Genomic DNA, 23,633 nt, shown 5'->3' with positions numbered 1-23,633 from the left:
TTCCACAAAGCAATTCCTGAGCAGGCATGGACCATGGACCTGGACCAGTCTTCACAGGGGATCCACCTTGGCCAAATCTCAACTTGTCATCTTTTTCCTCACAAAAAAAAGAGCATTCTTGTAAGCCTTGTTGGATATTATTTTCTTATGGTTTATAATTATTCCTATATGTTAGTGCTGCATATATACAGATGTACAGACAAGTGATAAATATTTTTTTCACAGACTTCTGATGAACATTCCCTGTGATCCCTGTTCTTGGAAGACCAGACAAAGACCAAGATTAGGAGATGTAACTGGACTCTGGTCCCTCAGAAGTTTGAAGATGGAGCCCTGAGGTCCTGCATCTCAGAATGGTTTCATTGACCCAGAATGGTTTAATTGACCCAGAATGCCGTCAATTCACAGCTAAAAAGGGGAAAGCCAGGAATAAGAGGATGCAGGTTACTCAGTGTGATGTAACCAGAGGAGGCTACAGGGGCAGCGGGAGCTAAGCAAGGTGTGTAGTGAGCAGCAAATGTGAAGGGCATATTTCTGCTCAGAAATGAAAGCTAGTGGGGAGGGTGACATTGAAATAAGTCAGACCCCTGGGAGGTGTAACGCATGTCACAAAGGAAACGCCTTATCACAACGGGAAAGGGACAGAGAATAGTCTTGAACATACCGGTGTTTAATGCAACCTGGTCAGCAGTGATAACACTAAATAAAAAAGGATACTGTAGGAGTAAGGGAGCTGAAGATGGATGAAAACACTTGGAGGTATGGAGCATCATAGGAATATCAAACTTAAGCAATGAGTCAATTTGGCACACGCAGCCAAAGAGTAAGACAGAAATGTATACATCTATTTAAAAGACTGAAGAAAGTGAATTACTCCTCTAATTTACTCTTTCAATTTATATAAGAGCAAGCAGACACATCTGATGCCTAAGATACTGACAGTTTTAAACAAAATGAGCAGTTAGAGAGTATCTGAATTTGTACAATGGCTTATAAATTAGACCCAGATCCATCGATGCATTTAAGCCTGATCGGCATACTGGTAGGTATATTCTGTTTTGATACTTGGGTTTGTTATCCTAGTCTCCTCGATTAGTTGCTACTCCTGAGAATTTTTGTCCGTTGGTAGTGCTCGTGCAGGTGAAGGGGATGTGGCCATTGCAAGACAGTGATTTGAAGACTGGCATCTATTGAATTTGTATTCTTTTAGTGCATCAGTGAAATCTCTGGCACATAAAATAAAACATCTGCGAAGTTAGTCAACTCCACTCCTTTGGGTAGGGGTGTGAAGCCAGTCATTAGATTTGGACGGGCAAATGCCTGGAGTGCTCCCCACACCACGGGCTATGGAGAGAGCGGACTGACTCTGGCTGGCAGCATTAGGCTGAGCTCTCTGGCACACAGAAAGGGTAGGGGACACATGGGACTTGGGGTCATCTGAACTCCTACTAAAGCAAGGCCGCGATTAATGAGAATATTCACAGGGCTACTGAGCAGAAAAGAGGGATCAGCACTCTCCTGCCATTGGACATACATAATTGATTCCAAGAAGTAGGAAGTCATTTTTACTTTCTTGCTTCAGGGTTTTGTTTGGTACCTCTGGTACAGGTCCCTGCGATAATGTTTCCCGCTTGCTTTTGTAGCTGTTTCATTTAAGGTTTAAATAGTGAATATGCCCATTTTGTTGTATTGCTCATTCTTTAAATACTGTGTTGCGAGGAGCTAAGCTTTGAATGGAGGTGGTACATGGAATCCTGCTGGGTAGGACCGTTTCCATAGGTACTTTGTTAAAATGCAAAATGATGAAGGATCCCAGGCAGAAGCAGCAGCCGACATATTGTTAGAAAATCAGGATAGTGCTTTGAAGTTTCATGTTTGACTGCACAGACATTGCTGCAGATCCTGTTACCATGAAAAGGTGTAAAATCTGCAAAAGTGCCCACTCAAGAATCGAAATCTCATCGGTATCACATATTTCTAAATAATACAAACACGTAAAAGCTCACGTCCCTCTCCTTTCAGTGAACTATAGGTCCCTTTGCAAATGCTACTCCAAATTTATTAGCAAAAAGGCTTCAGTTTCTATTTCAAGGATGAATATCCCAATATTTGCCCTGACTTCTGCCCGGAGTTACGGATTCTGCAAAGCCCTACTTGAATTCTATTGAATGTTTAGGAGCAGATTTATTAAAGGTTTATTTTTTAAAGGTAGTGAAATACCAAAATTTGAGAGACTTCATTCAATTTCATTGTTTAATCTTGATTAAGATCTCATCTTCAAGCAAACAAGCTGAAAATGTCCTTTGTATGTCCCTTCCCCCCCCAAAAGAGAGTGTTCCTGCATTTGGATGAATGTTTGTTTATCCATTCATTGCAGTAACACTATGATTAAGCAGATGTTAATTACAACCTTAGTGCAATTGAATTAATATAATAAATGATAATTTTTTTATTAGATTCCAAGCAATTATTTACACCCTCATCATACTCTGATTTTGTTTATGTGGTATAAAAGCTTAAATTTCCTATTCTTTCTGGCGAAACCCGTACGTTTGTCAGTGGGAGAATGTAAGTCACCTAATGTTTTGGTCTACGTGAACTTTTCAAGTGGATGGGTATTCATTTTGAAGTCATATGGTCCTGACAAGAATAGTCTCTGTGAAGTCAAGGAGAAACAACGTCTAGCATCTCGGTGTCCTTAAACAAGCCGTACATTTCAGCAAATACCAGAGATTTATTGGTGAGCCAGAGGGAGATGAAGGAAAGGCTAAGGTTAAGTCTACCATTTGTAACTTTCAAATCACTAATGAGCAGGATGAAAATTTAGCCCCTTTGAAGTCTCCCGGGCTGAATGGTGTGAATGTTTACTATTGACCCCTTCTGCTCCTTCTCTTTGGAGCTGTGCCAGCGCAGCACATTTTTGCACCCATGTCCCAAGTGCAGTTTGTCCCTCAGTAGTTAAAAGGAAAACCAGTGCAGAGTGAAGCCTCTTGCATATTCAGTAATAAAATGTTACATTTTTGATTCACCTTTATTTTGAAGACCAAAAGGCCAAATTGTCTGAATCTCTGAAGAATATGACAAAACTCAGGAAACTCAGGTGAGGTAGGTAGATGTTAACATGTCAGGAGGGAATAGGTAGCTCATGTTTCTGGTCTGGCTTCTCTACTTGTGTCATTCATTCAAAGTCGCCATTCAACATTCTTTCAAAATAAAGTAATTTTTCCTTGTAGAAAGCAAATCAGCTTGTAAGAGCCTTACCAAAGTCCAGATAGACAATGTCCACAGCCTTCCCCACATCTAGAAGGCGGGTCATATGGTCATAGAAAGAGATCAGGTTGGTTAAGCAGGACCACGTTGGCTGGCCCTGATCCCTTGGCTGCCCTGCACTTGCCGTGAGAGCTCACTCAAGATGATCCTCTCCATGATCTTTCCTGGTACTGAGGTCAGGCCGACAGGCCTGTAGTTCCCCGGATCCTCCTTCCGACCCTTCTTGTAGATGGGCGTCACATTAGCCACCCTCCAGTCATCTGGTGCCTCCCCTGTTGACCAGGATTGTTGATAAATGATGGAGAGAGGCTTGGTGAGCTCTCCCGCCAGCTCCCTAAGTACTCTTGGGTGAATCCCATCTGATCCCATAGACTTACGTGTGTCTAGGTGCAGAAGCAGATCATTGACTACTTCCTCCTGGATTATGGGTGGGTTGTTCTGCTCCCCATCCTTATCTTCCAGCTCAGGAGGCTGAACACCCTGGGGATAGCTGGTCTGACTATTGAAGATGGAGGCAAAGAAGGCATTAAGTATCTCAGCCTTCTCCTCGTCATTGGTTACAACTTTCCCCCCCACATCCAGTAAGGGATGGAGATTCTCCCTGGCTCTCTTTTTGTTGATGTATTTATAAAAGCTTTTTTTTGTTGTCCTTAATGTTAGTGGCCAAGTTGAGCTCCAGCTGGGCTTTTGCCTTCCTAATTTTCTCTCTGTATAACCTAATGAGATATCTGTATGCCTCCTGAGTTGCCTGTCCCTTCTTCCAAAGGTGGTTAACCCTCCTTTTATTCCTAAGTCCCATCAGAAGTTCCTTATTCATCCAGACTGGCCATTTTCCCCGCCCTTTAAACTTGCGACACTTGGGGACACCCTGCTCCTGGGCCTTTAAGATTTCCTTCTTGAAGAGTGTCCAGCCTTCCTGGACCCCTTTGCCCGTCAGGACTATCTCCCAAGGGATTTTCTCAACCAGTGTTCTGAACAGGCCAAAGTCCACCCTCCGGAAGTCCAGGATGGAGGGTTTGCTCCTTACATCGCTACGAATTGAAAACTTGACCATTTCATGATCACCAAACCCAAGACATCCTCCGACCACCGCATCTCCTACTAGTCCTTCTCTGTTCGTGAACAGTAGCTCTAGCGAGGCACCTCCCCTTGTAGGCTCACCTACCAGTTGTGTCAGGAAGTTATCTTCCATGCACTCGAGGAACCTCCTAGCCTGCCTGCTCTCTGCTGTGTTGTAGTTCCAGCAGATACCCGGCAGGTTGAAGTCCCCAACCAGAACAAGGGCTGGCGATCGCGAGACTTCAGCCAGCTGCTGATAGAATACTTCATCTGTCTCCTCTTCCTGGTTGGGTGGTCTATAGCGTACTCCCAGCACAAGATCTCCCTTATCTCTGATGTGGATGCGCCACAAGCAGCACCTGTGGCTTCCAGGAACAAAGCCTCTTCTTCAGGAAGGAAAGACCCAGGGTCTTCTTTAAAAGGTGTGGATTGCTAAGAATTTAAAGGTCGTTCTGGAGCAATGTGTACCAGACTGCTGTATTAGATCTGATCTTATGCCTGATTTCAATGATCTTATGCCTCATTTTCTGCCGTGGTAAGTATTAAGGTTAGAAATATTGGAGTGGCATTTTGAAAAACAAAAGGGAACTGTTAAGGGTGGGGAAGGCAAGAGGGGGTTAGCCCATCCCTAGTTAAAGCAGGTCTCTCAACAACAGTGACAGCTCAGGTCTGCAAGATTCATTCATCTGTTTCATAAATTCCGGAAACAGAGTTATATCAAACAGGTTCAAGGATTCCTGTTATGAAAAGTGACTAATGCATTTTGTTAGGCTCTGGGCAGTAAGAGAAAAGCGGGAGGATGCAATCATACAGCCACTATGGACAACAGAATGCCAATTTTCACATTTTCTTACCTTAGCTTTTCTCAGCTTTTCCCAGTGTCTCCACAGCATGCGCTCCAGATGCATTTCAGGTCTCCACTCTTGTTATTATTTGGGATAATGGCCCATACGTAATTCTACTCTATTAAATACGTTAATAAAATTAATATACTGTAAATACATCCGTAATTCTCCCCCTTGGAATATTTGATGTGCTCTGAAACAGGCTTGTGTCTAGTCCCCTGACACAATGAGGTGGTCTAGAAGAATAGGAAATAATAGCACAGCCTGCAAGCTCATGTCATGCCAGCTATTTTGTGCCAAATGTTGTTCTCAAGCACCTGGCAAGCACAATTCATTCATTTTCCAAATGTCAGTGGCCAGCCAGCTCCTCAGGACATTCCCTCCCAACACAGGGACACTCGATAGGCGCAATCGGGCAGCGTTTGGCCTCCAGCCTTGTTCCCCAGTCACGTGCACAAACTGTAAGGATGGAAGCGCCTCTTGTTTCTGTTTTTGTCTTGCGAGCGGCAACTTTTTTCTGCTATCCTTCCTGTTTATTTTACTCCGCCACCAGTATTTCGTGGTATTTCAACGGGGCTGTGACAGACGCATATTTGGAATACTGAAAACGTCCCACAGGTGCCCAGATGCAACAACCGGTTTCTGCTGTAATATGCAAAATATTAATGGTATGCTGTGTAAGCACCTAGCATTGGGGGGCCGGCACAGCTGCGGGAGTCGGGCACGTGCGCAGATCTGCCGTACGCGCCATTGTCCATCACTGCCCTCTCCAGGACACGGTGCTCCAGACCCAGCGCTGGTGGGGCGACCATGGGTGTCAGGAGACCTCTGCCCGCCAGCAGCTGAACCCAGGCGCTGCTCCACCACCTCCTGCTTCCCAGCTGTAGGCGACATCGCAAGTCTTCTACCCTAAAGCTTGTGCTTATAGTTGGCTTGCAGCTGTAATGTTATCCATATAGTGAAGGGAAAGAAGCCTCGTCACCACACAGAGGGTGTCCTCAGCAGGGTATTTGTGTACAGCCTGTCTAGCCAGCCTTGGAGATGCAGACTTGGCTTCAGTTTGGTCACCCCTGGAGGTGTTCAAGGCCAGGCTGGATGGGGCTTTGAGCAGCCTGGTCTAGTGGGAGGTGTCCCTGCCCATGGCAGGGGGGTTGGAACTAGGTGGTCTTTAAGGTCCCTTCCAACCCAAACCATTCAATGGTTCTGTGGTTCTATGGACATAATACAACTGTGTACAAATGGTCTTTGAGGTTCTCTGATTCATAAATGTAACCTAAAAGCTCTTGTCATTTCCATCCAAAATAAATTCAAATAATGTTTCTTCCTATGCCTGAAAATACATTTTCTTCAGTGTTTTCAGTATCTCTCATTCTAATGTGAAGAATGCGAGATGGGTGAACACAGGGCTTTGAAATGTCAGACAATCAGATAGTAGTCATAAGGTGAATTGAGAATGTTTTTCCTTTTTTTTCTTCTTCATAAGACAGCATCTCACATATCTGAACACTTAGCAGTCCATATCTTTTGCAGCTGAAGCCATCTTTTATTTTTTGTGTCATTCACTACAGATTTGTAATTTAAACAACTATTAAAAACACTCTAATGCTTTAAAAAAAAAAAAGTTTGTAAAAGTGGCCACAAGCATTAACGATAGACTTTACACCTGCCTATATGCTCTGTGCCTCTGGTATTTTTACCAATCTGGCAGCAACGGACTATAGAAGTGCTCGGTCTCCTGGGTAAAAGACGAAGCTCACATGTCCGCGTTGAGTCTCTGAAATGTCTTTGCTGTCTTCAGGCCGCTTGATTGAGAGAAATGGCCACAGCCACTGGCAGGAAATAGTAAAACCGCCGTTTCTTTCTGTCTGAGAAGGACGGACGCTAGACAACAGCGTGTGTGTGTGTTTATAAAAAAAACAAACCCAAAGCCCAACACCCGCCCTCTTCCATGGAGAAATGGGGCTTGAATGAAGCCTCGAAGGTGTGCAGGTGTCCACGTAGCTTTTTGTGGACCTGGTATAAACTAAATAGCACTCAGGTAAATCAGAGGAGCTTGAGTGAAGTCTGGTTTACTGGAAGGAGTCCTTGGCTAAAAGTTGTCCTTGATCTTGCATTTGTTCACCTTTAGGGAAAAGCTCATCTTTCCTCTCAGCGTGGGCAGGCAGGAGACAGGCTGAAAGGTGCGTGGTCAGAGGGGGAATGCCGATGCTTTGGAGAACTGACATTTGTTTGGGAGGAGGGCTGTATTTATGACCGTGCCTTTTGCTGGTCATGTTTTGTAGCCATTCGCTCTGTTGATGTTAACATGTGCACCAGTACGGCGTATGGAGTAGTGCTCTGGATGCAATTAAACCTCCCATGCAATAGAAAGCTTTGTCAAGGCTGAGGGGATGGCAGTGCCTGATTACCAGCACATATGGCCATTGGTGCCAACGGAGCATTATAGTTTACTCTCCGGTTGAGTCATCTCCCCCTGAGGAAGTTGCATGAAAATAACACTTAACAAGGATGATAAAGACTGTAGAGATAAAAGAGAGCGAAGAATCTGTTAGCAATATTTCTCTAGCAAGCAGATGACTGAATGTATTTCCAAATGTTACGTAATTTCTTGCGTGACTCACACCACCACAGTCTATAGAGCATATGCAACATTTGGTACAGCCGCGAATCAGTGTAAATACCAACAACATTTTTGTAGTCTTAGGAGATGCTCACAGAGAAGTAAGCCTGCAAATTTGCATTAACGTTCTTTCAAACGGGAGCTTGTATGATTATGCGGTTGTTTATTTCTTTTCTTGTTTTATCACATCTTTATTAATGGCAGGAAAATCCCATTGTATAGAAGGTATTTTTCCTAGAGCCGTTTTAAACAAAGAGTCAATAAAGCGTACTGCTACCGTGTCTGCATTATTTACTTCTTTCAGTGGAACTCAGGCCAGCCTGCCATAGCAGCAAGCTGTTTTCTGCAGGTTTTGGACATGTTTTCCTGAACATTTAATGAAAGGAGGCCTCCTGGCAACTTCAATTATTCCTGCAATTCAAAATTTGTATGAAAGTCCATTGAATATCTTCAGCTGAGAAAACGAAGGAGACGGACACCTGCGCTGTTGTTGAAGACCTGACGCTTCCTTGGTGTTGCTTCTTGGGTCTTCTTTGGGTTCCTAAGCCATTTTTGCTGTGCTTCAGTGCGGTGATCTTGCGGGACTGCCTGAAGCTTCCCAGCCCGCTTCTTGCTTGTACCCCTTCCTGCGCTACACATCCTCTTCCATTTAGCATTTGTGGGTTTTGGCCAATAACCCCCTCCGCTCATGTGTGCCCTTAGTCAAAATCCTCCCATTCTTCTTGACTCTCTACTGTTCACGTTTTCTTCTTCCTACCACCTGTCTTGTCCTAAGGTCCTCCTACCTTATTTTTGCAGCACACCCTCCTTGAAGTTTCTCATCCCCCTGTGTGAATCTATGTGCTCCTGTAAAGAAGGGCTCATTCCCCAGTCCCTCAGCTCCTGCCCCTCACACCTCTGCCTAATGCCCAGATTCCATAATAATTAGCACAGAACCACAGAAAATAGGCTGTAACGGACACTCCGCAATCTTTCAACCTGTAATCTTGTCCAGAGTAAAAACATGAAATCTTACCGTTTCCGTAGTAATCTAATTCAAAGACGTTATCCTTACAATTAGAAAATTTTTCTTCATGCCTAACTTGGATCGCAATTTTCACGCAATTTAAGTCCATCTGGTTTTTGCCTTACTCCCCGTGGGCACGGAAAGCAGCTTTCTAGAGCAGCTGTTTGTGTACCAGGATGGTTACTTCTCAGTCCCCTACACTCTTTATATTCCTCGCTAACAAACTTCGGCTTCTTCTGTGTCCGCTATTGCCCCTTTTCTTCATGTTTTTTTCTCTCCATGAACACTTCTTTTCTCTCCCTTTAACACACCTGGGTCCCCCCCAGTTCCTCCTTTCCTCTCGCTTTCTTCCCTTTCCCCACGCTTTCTGCTCTCCTCTGTTTTCTCTTTCAACGCGTCTGTACCTCCTGCTCCCTAAAGATCTGTTCCCAACCCTTCAGTGCCGGTTCTGCCGTGTATCATGGCTGCGTGTGGAGGCTTGCTGTAATCTATGCCAGGAATGCGTGGCCTTGGTATGGCAGGAATGCACGGAAGCCATCGGCTGTGATGTAAATGTCTTTCAATCACCTTCTCTCTGCAGAATGTCTTTTTTAGTCCCAGCCCCTGTGCAATGCTGCTGGTGCTCTTCTGCCTTCGCCGTTTCCATGGTAGCCGATCCCATCCTTTCAAGACTTTCTCATCGGTGGCCTAAACAAAATCTAGAACTGTCATAATTAAAATGGAAGGCAGTTTACAATATTTTTGAGGACTGACTGGGTGGTGTTACATGATAAAAGTACTTTGCAGCTAAAAGTGGGTAAGTAATTAAGCACCATTATCTTAAATTATGATACTTTCAGAGGTTTTCTGTGGAACATGTCCTGAATATAGTAAAATTGCAATGTTAAATACAGTTAATGACACTGTTCCAGCAGTACAGAACGTAATGGTTTAATTAACCCAGAGTTTCTGCAGCCTGATTTTAACTAAATTCCCCCCACCTCCCCCAGCTTCCTTAAAAGAACTCCCAGTTCAGGCATTTCAGCTATGTGCCCTTGGAATCAGACCTGGACTTGGATTCTGACCGAAATCCCACACTGGAACCTGTAGCTCCAATGGCTGATCCAAAATCCAGACCTAAATGCTTTCAACCTTTGGCCTAATTGTAGGTCAGATTCAACATTTTCATAGGCTGCAGTTTTCAGCATAATACCCGATTTCCTCTCGTTTCCCCCCTTCCCCTCCCCACAAATGTCTTTGAATAGTAACTGCGAGGTGTTCAGGAGATGGAAAATTTTTAAACCTAGGTAAGTAAGTGTGGACTAAGAACTTTAAGTGTAGGCAGCCATTCTCAAAAACCTTGGTCAAGATCCATCTTCTGTGGTCCAATACAGTGTCTCTCTGCCAAGCTGCTACTCAGTGAACCGCATTTTGGAAATACAAGAAAGACACATCCCCTCTCTCAAATTCATGTATTGATCTCAAAGGAATTCAGGTACTGTCACAGATGACCATACAAATCATTATTGTGAAAGATAACACCTGGAATTCTACTCTTTGACTATATTCTGTATTTTCTTCCTATTTGGATAAATCAGCACAAAAAAAAGACGAGTTCAAAACCTACAGCTTAAAGACTATAACTCACCTCTCTGTCATTTATTGCTCTTTCTTTAATTAACATTGAAGCCACTTATGAAAGTAAAACCTAGTCCTTGTCTAAATGTATGTGCCTCAATTTCCACAGAGCTGTCTGATTCATCAGTAAAGACCCGGAGGAAGACATAGGAAAGCTCAGGCAAGTGAGCAAACCCACATTTCCAACACACAGTGTGTTTTATTCCGTCTAACAATCCAGACGTTTGTGTATCAAGTCCAGAAACCCTCATACCACACCGTCCCAGTAAATCACAGCCCTCAACAGGACGCCTTGCTCTGCTGAGCTGAGAATCAGCTTCAGCTGTAGGGCCAGTCTTTTTCACAAACTTACCACAGACATTTACATCAAGAGTTCATAACCCAGCTGACACCAGATTTCTTCCTCTACGATGACAGCATTATGTTGGTTTCCATGAATTACGAAGAGCCATTAGAAATCCCTGTGTACAGTCATTTTCTCTTCTCTTCAGTTCCCACACCCTGTGTTTAAATCACTGTCCCGATACCGGAGGGGGTGAGTATAGATTTGAAATTAGAATACAGCTGCCTAAACCAGCATCAGCAGTATGCAGAAAACTGGACCAAAAGAAAATTGTGACGTGACACAGGCGATTCGGTGTAAGACAAACTGCAAGAGACATGGCTTCCACAGCTACTGTGAGCTAAACTCGCTGCTTGAACAAACGCAGCCAAAAGAAAAAGCCTGAGTTACTGGAGTAAGTGGCTGAAGTGTGGGGGCAAATGGCTGTGTGTGTGGAAAAGCAGAGGAAGTTGAATTTGGTAGATTGCAGAGTGGGTGGGCAGTGGAGGATAAAAGACAATTAAAAAAATAGTAGAAGCACAGAAAAAATACAGCCAAAACCATTTCAAGGGTAAGAAGGAAAATCCTGATCTTTTCCATCACTGAAAAAAAATTCAAAAGCTTCCTCTTGGAGAAATGGCACTCCATACGCCACCAGTTTGCACCTAAAATCTCCCAGATAACCAGTCCCAAGTGACAGTGAAAAACATTAGCTGAAACAAACACATATTGGCATGATGAAATTTAGATGATCAGATTAAAAAAGAGCTGTCTGTTCCCTGGTTTGGGTTTTTTTTCTTTTTCTTTTTTTTTTCCCCCCTCTTTCTAGCAAAGAAAAGGAAGAAACAGGAGATATTTCAACAAATTCTGTTACCAGCTTCATTTTTGCTATTGGTTTTACGGGGGTGAGTGATTTGTTCAGCTGTTACAGTGATGGTCACAGCATGAACTGCTTAGATAGGTGAAGGTTTTGCTTTTTTCTCCGAGCCTAAAAGCCATTGACATTATAGACAGATTTTCTTAAAGATGTGTTTGGAAATGATCTTTACCTCCTACAATAGTAGGAGGTGTAATGTCTCTTATTTTGCAGCTTGTGTGTCCAGTAGGAAAAACAAGAGATGGATACTGTAGATGGCTCAGCTAGAGCACGCTGCCATGCACAGCTTCTTGCTCAGACTTAACGTAATTTCTGTTTTTTCCTGTTTCTGTGAATATTAAATGAGAGAATGAGAAGACTACTTCATTTGAAAGGCTTATTTAATTTCCCTTCTCTTCATTTGCTTTGTTTACTGAATTACATTTCCATAGGAGAATGGGATGTAGAACTCTCCCCTGACTAAATGGTTCAAATGAGCTATGAGTAAAACCCTTTCGATATAATTCACAACCATGTTTTATTAACAACAACTAACCAAGAATGTTACTGTAGCTCAACATGCAGTGAATTTCTCCAGGTTTTTGTCATTGCATCTACATTACTGTCAGAATCTTTTAATATTGTGTAACTGCATCTTAATAGAGCTTTTAATAGCTATGTAATCTGCCATTAAAAGTTAACAACTACTTCAAGACTTTTAATCAAGCATTTGTAAAGAAGCGTTTACTCCTTTTAACGTCAGCACTCAGTTGTATTCCTGATTTTTTAAATGTACATCTGTATCTGAAAGGCAAGTCGTAGTCATATGTCAGGAAATTTCTGCCTTCAAACGGAATCCCTCCTTTTGGAACACAAATGGAAAAGATTCCGCATCCTTTGCGTTCCTCACTGCTTTTCTGATCGGAAAGTAAAGTGAGGACTATATATATATTTTAAGTAAAGAAAGGACTAGATACACTAAAAAGCAATGATAACAGATGAGTTTTTTCTTCAGCCTTTGGCACCTCAACATCATTAATTTCCTGTTTTTCTGTGTACACCATACATACTGTTTTATCAGATAAACGGAGTTGCCCAAGAAACCAGACTTCAAATTCCAAGGGGAGAGCTCGCTGTCTACTGGCATCTGTGGGCAAACACACAGCTGTGCCAGGAGAAACTGCTTTGCCTGGGAGCAGAATTCCTTGCACTTAAGCAGGGTAAAATTTTCCGTGCTAGAGCAAATCTTGGAGCATTAAGTTGCATTGTGTCTCCATGTGGTTTTTTTTTCCCCTTAGGCATAGCAGATGCATTCCCGTGTAAACCCATTTGTAAGTTTACAACTGATATAAACCACTGGTAAAAAGATCTCAGAGCAGAAATGTCCATCTGCTTTCAGACATCATAGAAAAACATGTTGTATTTGTACGCACATGTTGAATTTGGGGATTTACGAACATCGCTGGGCAGGGAAAGTTGTCATATTTCTCAGCTGATTATGAAAACGTGTTTTTTGTTATATTTCTGGGAAAACCCTTTGCTTGTTGCTGTTAAGATTTATATATGCCCGATGTACATTATCACATTCACAGAACTTAAAAAATATTTCACGTCAAATTTACTTTCATTATTGAACATGTTACACAACGTGTAACACAAAATGTCAGAGAAGAGCTGTCTCAGTGAACTTGACTTTAAAATTTTCTGGCATTATAGTTATTTTCATTTATTTTTCTTGAGAACACATGTTTCTCTACTTGAGGAGCCAAAAATTTTCTTTAGGGAGCGGGTTACCACGTAGAAAATACAAATTCTTAAAATTAAGGTTCATGCTGGTAGAATTATTTTAAAGAATAAGACAGTACCAATTACTGCTAAAAATATGTTTTCATTCAACAGGAATTACTAGGAACACTTGCTCCCCTTTTCAACTAAACATTAGGATTTCAGGACAGTTGGCTAGTAATCTGAACAGGAATCACAGAAAATAAAATTCTCGGCTGATTTACTTCTGCAGCAAATGTGGTGGCTTTCAGACAGTTGTAATGGTGAATCTTCTCTGTGTAGAACATTGGTTCCCAAACTTCATGTTAATTTTGAACTTACGAAGACCTTGAGAAAGCAGAAAGTCTAAAAAAGCTGTCGATTCACTTCCAGGACCAGCTGTTAATGGACCAGTCACTCACTGATTAAAACAAGATTGATTAAACTTTCCTTGTAGTAGGAGTATAATTTAAGACACTAAATTTATAAAGATAAAAAAATCCTGTATCAGAAGATAAAGGAAGACACATAAGGAAGCTTTTTTTTTTAAAAAAAACTTTAAATTGTTTCCCAGAATCATTTGATTGAAAGCAGTAACTCACAATGATTTCAAAGGGCCCAGGACTTCACCCATTTTCCTGCTTCACTCCTCGTTTACTGAATTTGTTAAAAAAACTGTTTCCCAAGAGTGAACAAAGTAATTCACAAACAGAAAAAATGAGACTGAAACTCTATTAATAACCAACTTATTTTTATTAGAGCAAATACAGTTGTGAAAACTGTACATTGTACATTTTGGGTCAAGAATTATAAATAGAGAAACTCATAGATAAAGAGTTCATTCTTTGACAGCAAGAAACTTTAAATAGACAAAATGACATTATTAAGTACATTGGCAGGCTTCATTGTGCTGTCCAAAATGTAGTGTACAGTATAACAACCAATTATAAATAGCCTTTCATGTAAAATACAGCTGTGCACATTTTAGAAAAATACCAACGATTTGTTTGAGCTTTGTTTTAAAAAAGCTTATAAATCATACATATTTATAAATGGTACTAACATGCTTACTGAAATTTATAAACATTTTCATAAGCTTTGTTACCCATTATTTCCAGAGCATAAAGTATTTTAAATAAACATTTAATAGGAATTAAATACGTCAGTTACAAAATTACCTCTCCACGTAAGGAGACAGGGGGTGATTTCACTGTTGGATGGAACACTTCGTCCATTATGTCAAGGCTTACGCAGTAACTTTTAAAATTTTGTTCTTATTTAAAAATCACTTTCCTAAATTTAAAACACAATTTAAACTTTTTTTTTTTTTAATCTTTTTAAAAATAAATATACACGTTTTTATTTTCATTTGCTCTCTTTCTGCTTTCTTCTTTATCCACACTGGTCAAAACACAGGATTCTCAACACACTTCTGTAAAAAACACCATGGTGTTACTGCCCTGCTGGGAGCTGCTTCGCTGCACAATATTCAGTCCACACCTACGGTACTTTAATATGCGGCATCAAAAGATAGCTAATGTACTTTTGCAAGAATGTCGCCCATTACACCATGCAAACACTTAGAAAGTTTACAAACAGGTTCAAAAAGGATAATCGTATGAAAGATTTTCTAACAGAGATAAAATAAACCCTAATACAAAGCCCTTTGCTTTCTGTAGCTTGAAATTAAAATATTTACTTGCCAAATGATCACACCACGTATTTTCAGTAAAAAAGCATGCTTTTGATTAATATAGGGTACAATAATTACAGTATAATGGCACGTAAAAAGAAACATGATCACATCATATGAACAAAGGGCTGTGAAACTACTTAAGACAAACTTTCCAGATGAAAAAATTTGAGGCTTTTTAAATGCTGAGGTAAAATTATAAATGGACTTTAAAGACACTGAAGGCATCAAATCGATAAACAATCACTTAACATTTCTAAACGCTCTACCTGAATGTATTCAACACAAATCTAGTATTTTAAAATTCTGATAATTTATTATGAGCATTAGCTAGCTTAACTGTCAGTGGCATTAATGTGCACTCAGACAAGACTTTATTTTAACTGCTGGCAAAATACCTCAGTGTTGAAACATAATAATTCAAATCACCAATTACCACAGCACCAGAATTAAAAAAAAAAAAAAAGAAAAAAGAAAAAGAAAAAAAAGTCAACATGCAAACCCTGTACCTCATCTTTCTTGACTTATCCTGATATTCCACCTCCCGTTTAGGATGTGCTGATACCAACTTAAGATTGTTATTCTTTTATTATGAAAAGTTTTGCTTGCTGTTGGCTTAAGCATTTGAGCACTTTTAGGAAGATACCAACATCTTAAAATTTTGCAGTCCTGGTATATTACTTACTAAACCTTAAAGCAAAACGGCTCTTCGGGCTTAGGAAAATGAATTTAAGAATTTTATCTTCGGATTAGAAAAAGAGATTTCGTTTTCCGCTTCTGCCGCTAGGCAGAACCGGTAGCTTTCTCCCGGCTGGACTAGACACTATGTTACGGCTATACATCAAATTTCATAAACAACGAATGAACAGAATCATGCACAGGCAAATGAAATTCGATCTCCCAGAACACTGCAGGAGATGTTAAAAGCAGCAGGTAATGGAATAAGACTGGTGACTGATGCTGCTAACTATTTCTTCTAATGAGATAGGAGTGAACGCTGGAATCACTTCCACAGCAACAGAATCCTCTGACCACATTCCTCTGGCAGTCGTTTTCCCATCTCCCCACTAAAAACATCAGACGGTAAAATAGTAAGGCAGCTGTTAGCTTCCATCAACAAAAAGTGCAGCTCCGTGCATTTCCAGTTTAGTCACACTCTGCTGGAACAGATGGAGAAGCCAACGCACTTCACTGGCGGGGCTGCTTCAGCAGATTATTTTGTTTGTTTTCCAACATGGCTGCTTGCTTCAGCTTTCAGAGGACCCCAAAGCCACGAGCCATCAGCAGAGAAACTGATCTGGGCCCCTGGCTGAATTTTCCAAGTTTCATCTCTCTCGCGTCCCATCCTAATTCCAAGCCTCCTTCCCTGTGTCTGAGTATGACAGGTGCCATTTAAAAGGCTGATGACACAACTGCAGAGAACTGTGGGCTAACACCACTAGTTGTCATGACTTCACTGAAGGGTCAAAACAGTTACATTATTAAATAACTATGTTGAATCACATTCAGGCATAGCTAAAATTAAAGTAGGGAACATTAAAAGTATGCAAAGAAATTAAATCTTTTATCGTTTGAGGTGGGGCCGATACGGTGATTTTTATAGGAAAACAAGACCTTTCTTACCTTTTCTAATTCCAATCAAGTTAGAAAATGGACAAAAAGAATGGCTAAACCAATATTCAACAGCATTACCAGGGCGATCATGACTGAGTTAGGGCCCTGAAAATAAAATAAAGATATCAGAATTAATGCAACCTTCGTCACAGTGCACAGCAATGAACATGACCCGACTTTAGCTATTTCTACCTGTTTTGACCTCGCTCTGAAAGATTACCCGAATATTAAAGATACAGACTCTGCTCCTGAAACATCGCCATTACCCGTCGCGCTCAGGTGGGCTAAATATCATCGGCGTGAAAATGAGCTGGATAAATACAGGCGAGAGTGTATTATTACACCGTTCTTAATCACACTGAGATTAAACCATCTGACAAATATGACTGCATAAACAAACAAACCCATCAAAACCAAATGAAAACAAACCCATCAACACAAAACCACTTATCAGCTTAAAATAAAGCTAAACAAAGAACTTGAACTACTTTAGAAAAGCTGGAGCACCGCTCCTCATCCTTACAGCAGGTTCCTTCCCCGATTCCAACCCATTTCAATGCAGAAAAAGAGTTTTGCATGACAATGTGCTGTATGAAAAGAATTCCCTGTCTTGGATAACCAAAGGGAAAAAAAATGGTACTTACCACTGCACTAACAAACCTAGCAATGTTTCCATTACAGATTAAATACAATTTTACACCTGCAGAACTACAAACTTGCTTTGAATTACTCTGACGCTTAGTGGTCACAAAACCTTATTTTATAGACCTATTTAGTGAAGAAATGAAAAGTCAAAATAGTCCTCCCCTTCCTCGCGAGAGCTAAACTTGGTTAGAAAACATTATTATTATGTAATTTTAGTCTTTCTCTGAAGCCAGAGAACAAAGCTTTAATTCTTTTCACCAGTTCCGGAAAAAAATATTTTTGAACATGGATGCTTTCTGATGAGCAACTTAAAATAATGTCCTGAACAGAAGGAAATTCTCAAGTCTTCTGTTCTCTTAACGTTATTTGGTTTACTACAATATATTTTCAGAGATTTGTATATACTTATATATTAAGGTTGCACGTTTACTGTAAGTAGAAACAGAAAAACTCTTCACTCAGAGAACAGTTCCCTAAATCACAAAAATACCTACCAAAACATCTCTGCAGAAAACTATCTTCTGAGCTACAGAAGGATCGCTGGCTTGCATAAGAAGGTGTATATTTCATTAGATATGACATAATTTTTTTTCACTTTCTACATGAGACATGCCTTGCAGAAGTTCATTATGTTTCATGACAATGCTAACGTTAGCTATATAATTTCTGGAATGCTAAAGTGTAAGAACTTGCTATTATTAATTTGCTGCAGCAGTGTAACTGGGGAGCTATTGAATAGTACTTGTGTCATTATTATATCACACACCCTCATCCTGAAACAGTCTCTTTAAATACTTTCTATACCAGAACACACGTTTACACAGTAGTTAAGACGTCAGGCCAGATGCGGACTGTGAAGTTCTTGAATAAGTCACAAAATATGTTATGTCTGCAGAAAACTATCTTCTGAGCTACAGAAGGATCACTGGCTTGCATAAGAAGGTGTATATTTCATTAGATATGACATAATTGACTCCTTAAATCATTCATTAGATATGACATAAATGACTCCTTAAATCTCTGGGGAGTCTAAACCCAATCAGCACCGCTATCCATACAGGCCATGAATTTCCCTTTCCATCTATTAAGAGGCATCTGTTCACACGCTGGGGAACTTACTGTTCAAGTTCAAATAATGACTGAGACTACCAGGACGCAAGGCAAACATTGCCATAGGGGTAACGGTATTGGCAGACACATTCACATTTTGCTTAATGGCAGAATGTCTAAAATATTCACTAGGAAATTGAAGACTAGGTTTAAGGTCACCTTAGTCAAAGGGATTTTGAATACCAAGTTCCCACTCACCAGGGGTATGTTTTAACCATCGGGCCACAGAACAGAAGTGGAACCATGTTCCTTCCTTACTGGAAGTGAGACTCTACGTGCCAAAGAATATGAGACACTTGGTGACAGAGAAGAGGCATAAAAGGAAAGTGTGACTCCAGGTATGGTTATGCTTCTGACCACAGCACTGTAAGCAGCCTCACTGTAGCAGTGTTTAATTCAAGGTTAATTTCTCCCTTCTCTTTCTGGCACAGTCAAAACTGTGCTAGCTTGGGTACTTCTGTGTTTTTCTACTGCGAAGGAAATCCAAGTTCCCACCAGGATTCCCACCAAAGGCATTTGGCAATTGTGAGATTTATGCAAGAAAGCCATATTGGAAGACCTTCCGCAGTAACACACGATTTACTTGAAACAACAGCTACTTTGAGAATCTCTCAGTTTTGCTGTCTTGGAATGTCATTGTCAACACCCTTAGAGTGAACCTTCCATTTAATGACTTCTTTTGCAAAAAATTCCCAGAATCTCACAACAAACAAGAATAGCACCTACATGCTAATGTTACATATCTCTCAATAGGAAACGTGATTACACTATTAATTTCCACTAAGATACGGATTTAGCATCTTTCTTGCTGGCGGTGAGACACTGGAACAGGTTGCCCTGAGAACCTGTGGATGCCCCATCATGGGAAGTGCTGAAAGTCAGGCTGGATGGGGCTTTGAGCAACCTCAACAAGTGAAAGATGTCCCTGCCCATGGCAGGGGGGATGGACTAGAGGGCCTGTAGAAGTCCCTTCCAACCAAAACCATTCTGTGATTCTAATACAGACTTCTTGTGGACCAAAATCAGGTCCACATGAAGATTGGTCTACATGAAGATTTTAAAGTTATACTGCACCAGGAACTGCAAGGAACTGTGAAGGAGATCATTGCCTCATACCATTAAAATTCCCTGGTATTTGTCTGTCTAACGCTTTGCATATTTGAAAATAACATACATGGAAATCAAGTTGATTTACGACTACTGAAGAAAAATTTGGACCTATGAGGACTTTACAGGAGCCAGGAACTCATTTGTTACCTGAAATATACCCTGAAACCATCCTGATAGCTGCAAGACAGCTTTTGCCTGAATGGCACATTGGGACTGCAGCTCAAACAGCAACTCGTTACCGTTAGTGCACAGTCTCACAGAATTCAGCGTGGTGGCGGGGAGGGGATTCTCTATTGATGCACCTGTCAGTCAAGTGAGGTATAGCAATCTCACCACAATAACATTAGATAAATTAGGCTAAAAAACGTAGGGGCTACGGTCTGAATCAAGAGATCTCATCTACAAAGACAGAAAAAAATGACACCTTAAGAACTGGGTTGCTGATTTTATAAGATGATTAAAGAAAAATGTGTTATCTGTTTATGATAATGAGTCTATGTTTTATACAAAGAAGTAAATCCTATCTCCTTGGGCCTGCTATGTACATTTTGTTTCCTCTTCTGATTACTACAACTTTCAGCCCAAAGCATGATTTCCTGATATACTAAGAAATGATCAAACAGTATTTGTGGAGCACGTGGTTATTATGCAATAAACTACTACCTGTTTTGTAGGCACCTATGAAATGCGCATTCAATGCTTTAAGACAAATACCATAAATAAGACTTTAGTGTCCTGCAAGGGCTTAAAATAGCAAAAGCCAAAATTAGTCTGAACAGTCCAAGACTGACTAGAACAGGTGCACTAAAGAAGCTGTAGTAGAAAAACTCCAGTCCTGCTTAAAACTGCCCTTTCAGCTTCTAGTAAGTCAGACACTTCTGTAGTTAAAAATATAACCATATGATTAGTTTTCATTTGTGGAGGGAAGAAAGTTATTTTCCTAAAATGTAGTGCCAGGAAGTATTAAGACTGGTCTCGTAATCCCATTGCATTAGGAATGTCCATTAAATTTAGCATAAAGTTCTTGCTCAGAGGTTTTTTTAGGATCAGTCAAATACTGATCTATTTTTTCTAACATCATGGTAGTTATATCCTTTACTGACTGGATGTTAAGTGAATAAAGAGATGAGAGTAGAAGCACACTGGGTAACATTCAGCAAAATGTAATGATTTTAGATGCAGGTAAAAACCAGACTAAATGCTCTGTGTGGCTTAAAAAGCCTTACCAAGAAAACCAAAAAATGATGTAGTAGAAGACTTGTGCCTGGGCCTGTACCTGACCAAGGGCAACACACGTCAGGCATATGTGCAGTGTGCTGATATTTTTCAGGTGTTATGCCAAAAATAGGGACACCTAGAGAATCAATACTGTTCCTGTAAGTAACTTACAGATATTCAGTGCCATTCTTAAGGATGTAGCAGATTCACAGAAAATATGAAACAGGAATTTTATTACTAAAATTTTAATTAAAATTAACAAAAAACTAAACTAAATTTTATTACTAGAACAGTTACTGCAGACTTCTCTTGTAAATGAAGTTGTTTAAAGTTCTGAATACAAATTAAAGTTTATGTTTCATTCAGATGTGAGAAATGGCTTTGATTTAAATACATGAAAGGAAGAACTGAAAATCCTGCGTCCTGTGTCTACGTTCTTAGGGCTTTCTCACTAAAAACCTGGAAAAAACATGGCACAATTATATACAGCACTTTCGGATAAACTAATGGGCGTGCTCAATAAATGTTATACTCATTTTGTATCCCAAAACAATGTTTTCTCATTCTCTTTTCATAAGAGTGAGAGTTTCTTTTCTCCTTATATTTCTTCACAAATATATTTTTAAATTTTTATGGAGGATCTAAGTCAGACTCCTTTCAAACCACAACAAAACCATTTGTCAGGATGACTATAAAGCAATTGCAATTACTGATTAAAAAAAAAGTAATTCCCCAATGCAGGCCTAGAATTCTGAAGTCTCTCAACATTCAGAAGCGTTTGGGATAGAGTGAAGTACGCTAATCTGGCTTCCCCTCAGAAACCGTGAGCTCTTAGGTTAGCCACTGCGTAACTCCAGCACACTACTCAGCTCAGTCCAGGAGCACTGCGGAACAGGCTACTGTTGGTTCTGAACTCGAAAGCCGATACTGAAAATTAAAAAGAAAAGTCTCCAGGCAGTGTTAACAGCCATTCCGCTTTAAGTCTCTCCCCGACTCTGCTAGGGCCGTAGGCTACTCCTTTCTGCTTTAATTGTTGTAGGATTTTTACTCATTTCAGCATTTTAAAGAAATAAGCATGTAGGAAATTTATTCTATAAGGACAAATTTATAGACACATATATAAGACATCTTTGGAAAAAACGTATACATCTACATATATATCTTCAAATGCTGTTATATTAAATATGAGTTCTTAAACTCTACCTGCCTTCCTTATCAAAATGCTGACAATAAGAATAGCGCAATTAGTGTGTTCCAAATGAAGCAGAGGGACAGTTCCCAGATGACCTCTGATATCAGTAAACAAACAGCAGCTAATGCACAATATCTCATCACTCTTCCACCTTTCCTGATCACAGGCTATAGGTTCATGGTTCTTATCCTGATTATTCTAGAAGGTCAAAAAACTGCTGTTTAGGTACCCTACTTGGTTTCTTAAGGTGAAGGCTCCCTCAGCTCCAAACCATAAATTGGTTTGGATGGAACGTAGGAAAAACAAGGACTATTTCTAGCCACTTATTTTCACCAGAGCCGAACAAAAAATTCCAATTCAGACTAAAATTCTGTGCATGCTCACTCAACATTTACAAGCCTGACAGCTTTGTTTTACCCTACATAGGAGTCGTATCTGTGAGATTTGAAAGGTTAAAGGCTAATATCAGCTGTAATACAGATTTGCAGATTACAAAACCACTGTGAACATCTACTTTGATCCGCACAAAACAGAATATAAGCTTCCTGCTGAACTAGAGGATATCATCTTGGCAAAATGCTCATTATCGAACTATTCAGTGATGGCTCTGAAAACTCAGCATTTGAAAACTGATGTTACATTTAATTAATCTCATTAAAAGCAACTTAAAACAAGACTTTTATCTAAATCTGTCTAGCTGCTGGATTTTCTCATATATTTGCCTGTTGGCCTGGGAAACCATTTCATAAAGTGTACTTACAGAAAAGTATTTAATGTGTCAAATTTCTTTGCCTTGAATATTTCATTGTAAGATATATTTTAATCATTCTTGCAGCTCTTTGTGGCGCTTTCCCTTAAGGTTTTTTTCATTTTAAATCCCTGATTTATGGACACTGTATTTTATTCCAGAAGTGGTTGCACCAGTGCCAAAACCAGATAAAACAGACTCCCATGTACTCTTGCTTAATCTTTCCTGTTGATAAATCTAAGGATTATATTAACGTCCCTGAACAACAGCAGCAGACAGGGAGCTCAGGCTCAGTTGCCTCTCTTGCTCCTGATCCACCAGCTTTTTCCAGTTCTGATCCTGCACAGACGGGCTCTATTAACTATCTTTCAATATATATGATCTTACATTTTGCTGTGCTGCATATGGATAATTATACTTGCATCTTTCTTATCAGGTGATTTGGATCCGTTTGCATTGGTGACCTGTTGTCTTCATTATTTATCAGTTTTCTGGTTTCTATGTCTTCTGTAAACTTTATGAGTAACACTTTTATGTCCTCTTCCATGTCATTAATAGGAATGTTAATAAAATAGAGCATCAGAATTAATCCAAGAATAACCTCACCAGAATAATTGCTGATGTTTTTCAATTACTTTTTGGGAACCATCACTCAGTTTTAAAAAAATTATTTTAATGTGACGTTTAGCCTTTGCATTACTCTGGCTTCCCTGTCAGAATAAATAACCGTGTAAAAGCAAATCAAATGACCTTCTTGACTGAGGATATGATTCCTCTGTCAAACCTGAAGATGTCAAGCTTGTCTGACAAGATCTTTTACAATGCAAGTTGGTTGGAAATTCTCACACCTCTTTATTTTTAAATTCTTTATTAATGAAGTCTAGTGCCAATTATTCAACTGTTTTGCCCAACATCAGTGCTAGGCTATCTGGATTTCATTAAAT

General features: G+C 40.2%; 1 protein-coding gene across 4 annotated transcripts in view; it reads right to left on the bottom strand.

Annotated features, from left to right (window-relative positions):
• Positions 1 to 14,093: 14,093 nt before the first annotated feature.
• Positions 14,094 to 23,633, bottom strand: part of JPH1 (junctophilin 1) — an 83,892-nt gene continuing 74,352 nt past the window's right edge. The window contains exons 5-6 of one of the 4 annotated variants that reach the window (XM_054191749.1): positions 16,676 to 16,771; positions 14,094 to 16,567 (exon numbers count right to left, since the gene is read on the bottom strand). In XM_054191749.1, coding sequence (XP_054047724.1) covers positions 16,691 to 16,771 — 81 coding nt within the window. In that variant the 3' untranslated portion in view covers positions 14,094 to 16,567; positions 16,676 to 16,690. The remainder of the gene's footprint in view (positions 16,568 to 16,675; positions 16,772 to 23,633) is intronic. The other 3 variants (XM_054191747.1, XM_054191750.1, XM_054191748.1) reach the window with 3 other exon arrangements.

The sequence above is a fragment of the Rissa tridactyla genome, chromosome 2, assembly GCF_028500815.1.
Source record: "Rissa tridactyla isolate bRisTri1 chromosome 2, bRisTri1.patW.cur.20221130, whole genome shotgun sequence".
Classification (NCBI taxonomy): Eukaryota; Metazoa; Chordata; class Aves; order Charadriiformes; family Laridae; genus Rissa; species Rissa tridactyla.
The sequence above is the reverse complement of the archived record's forward strand: the minus strand, read 5'-3'. Positions and strand labels throughout refer to the sequence as shown.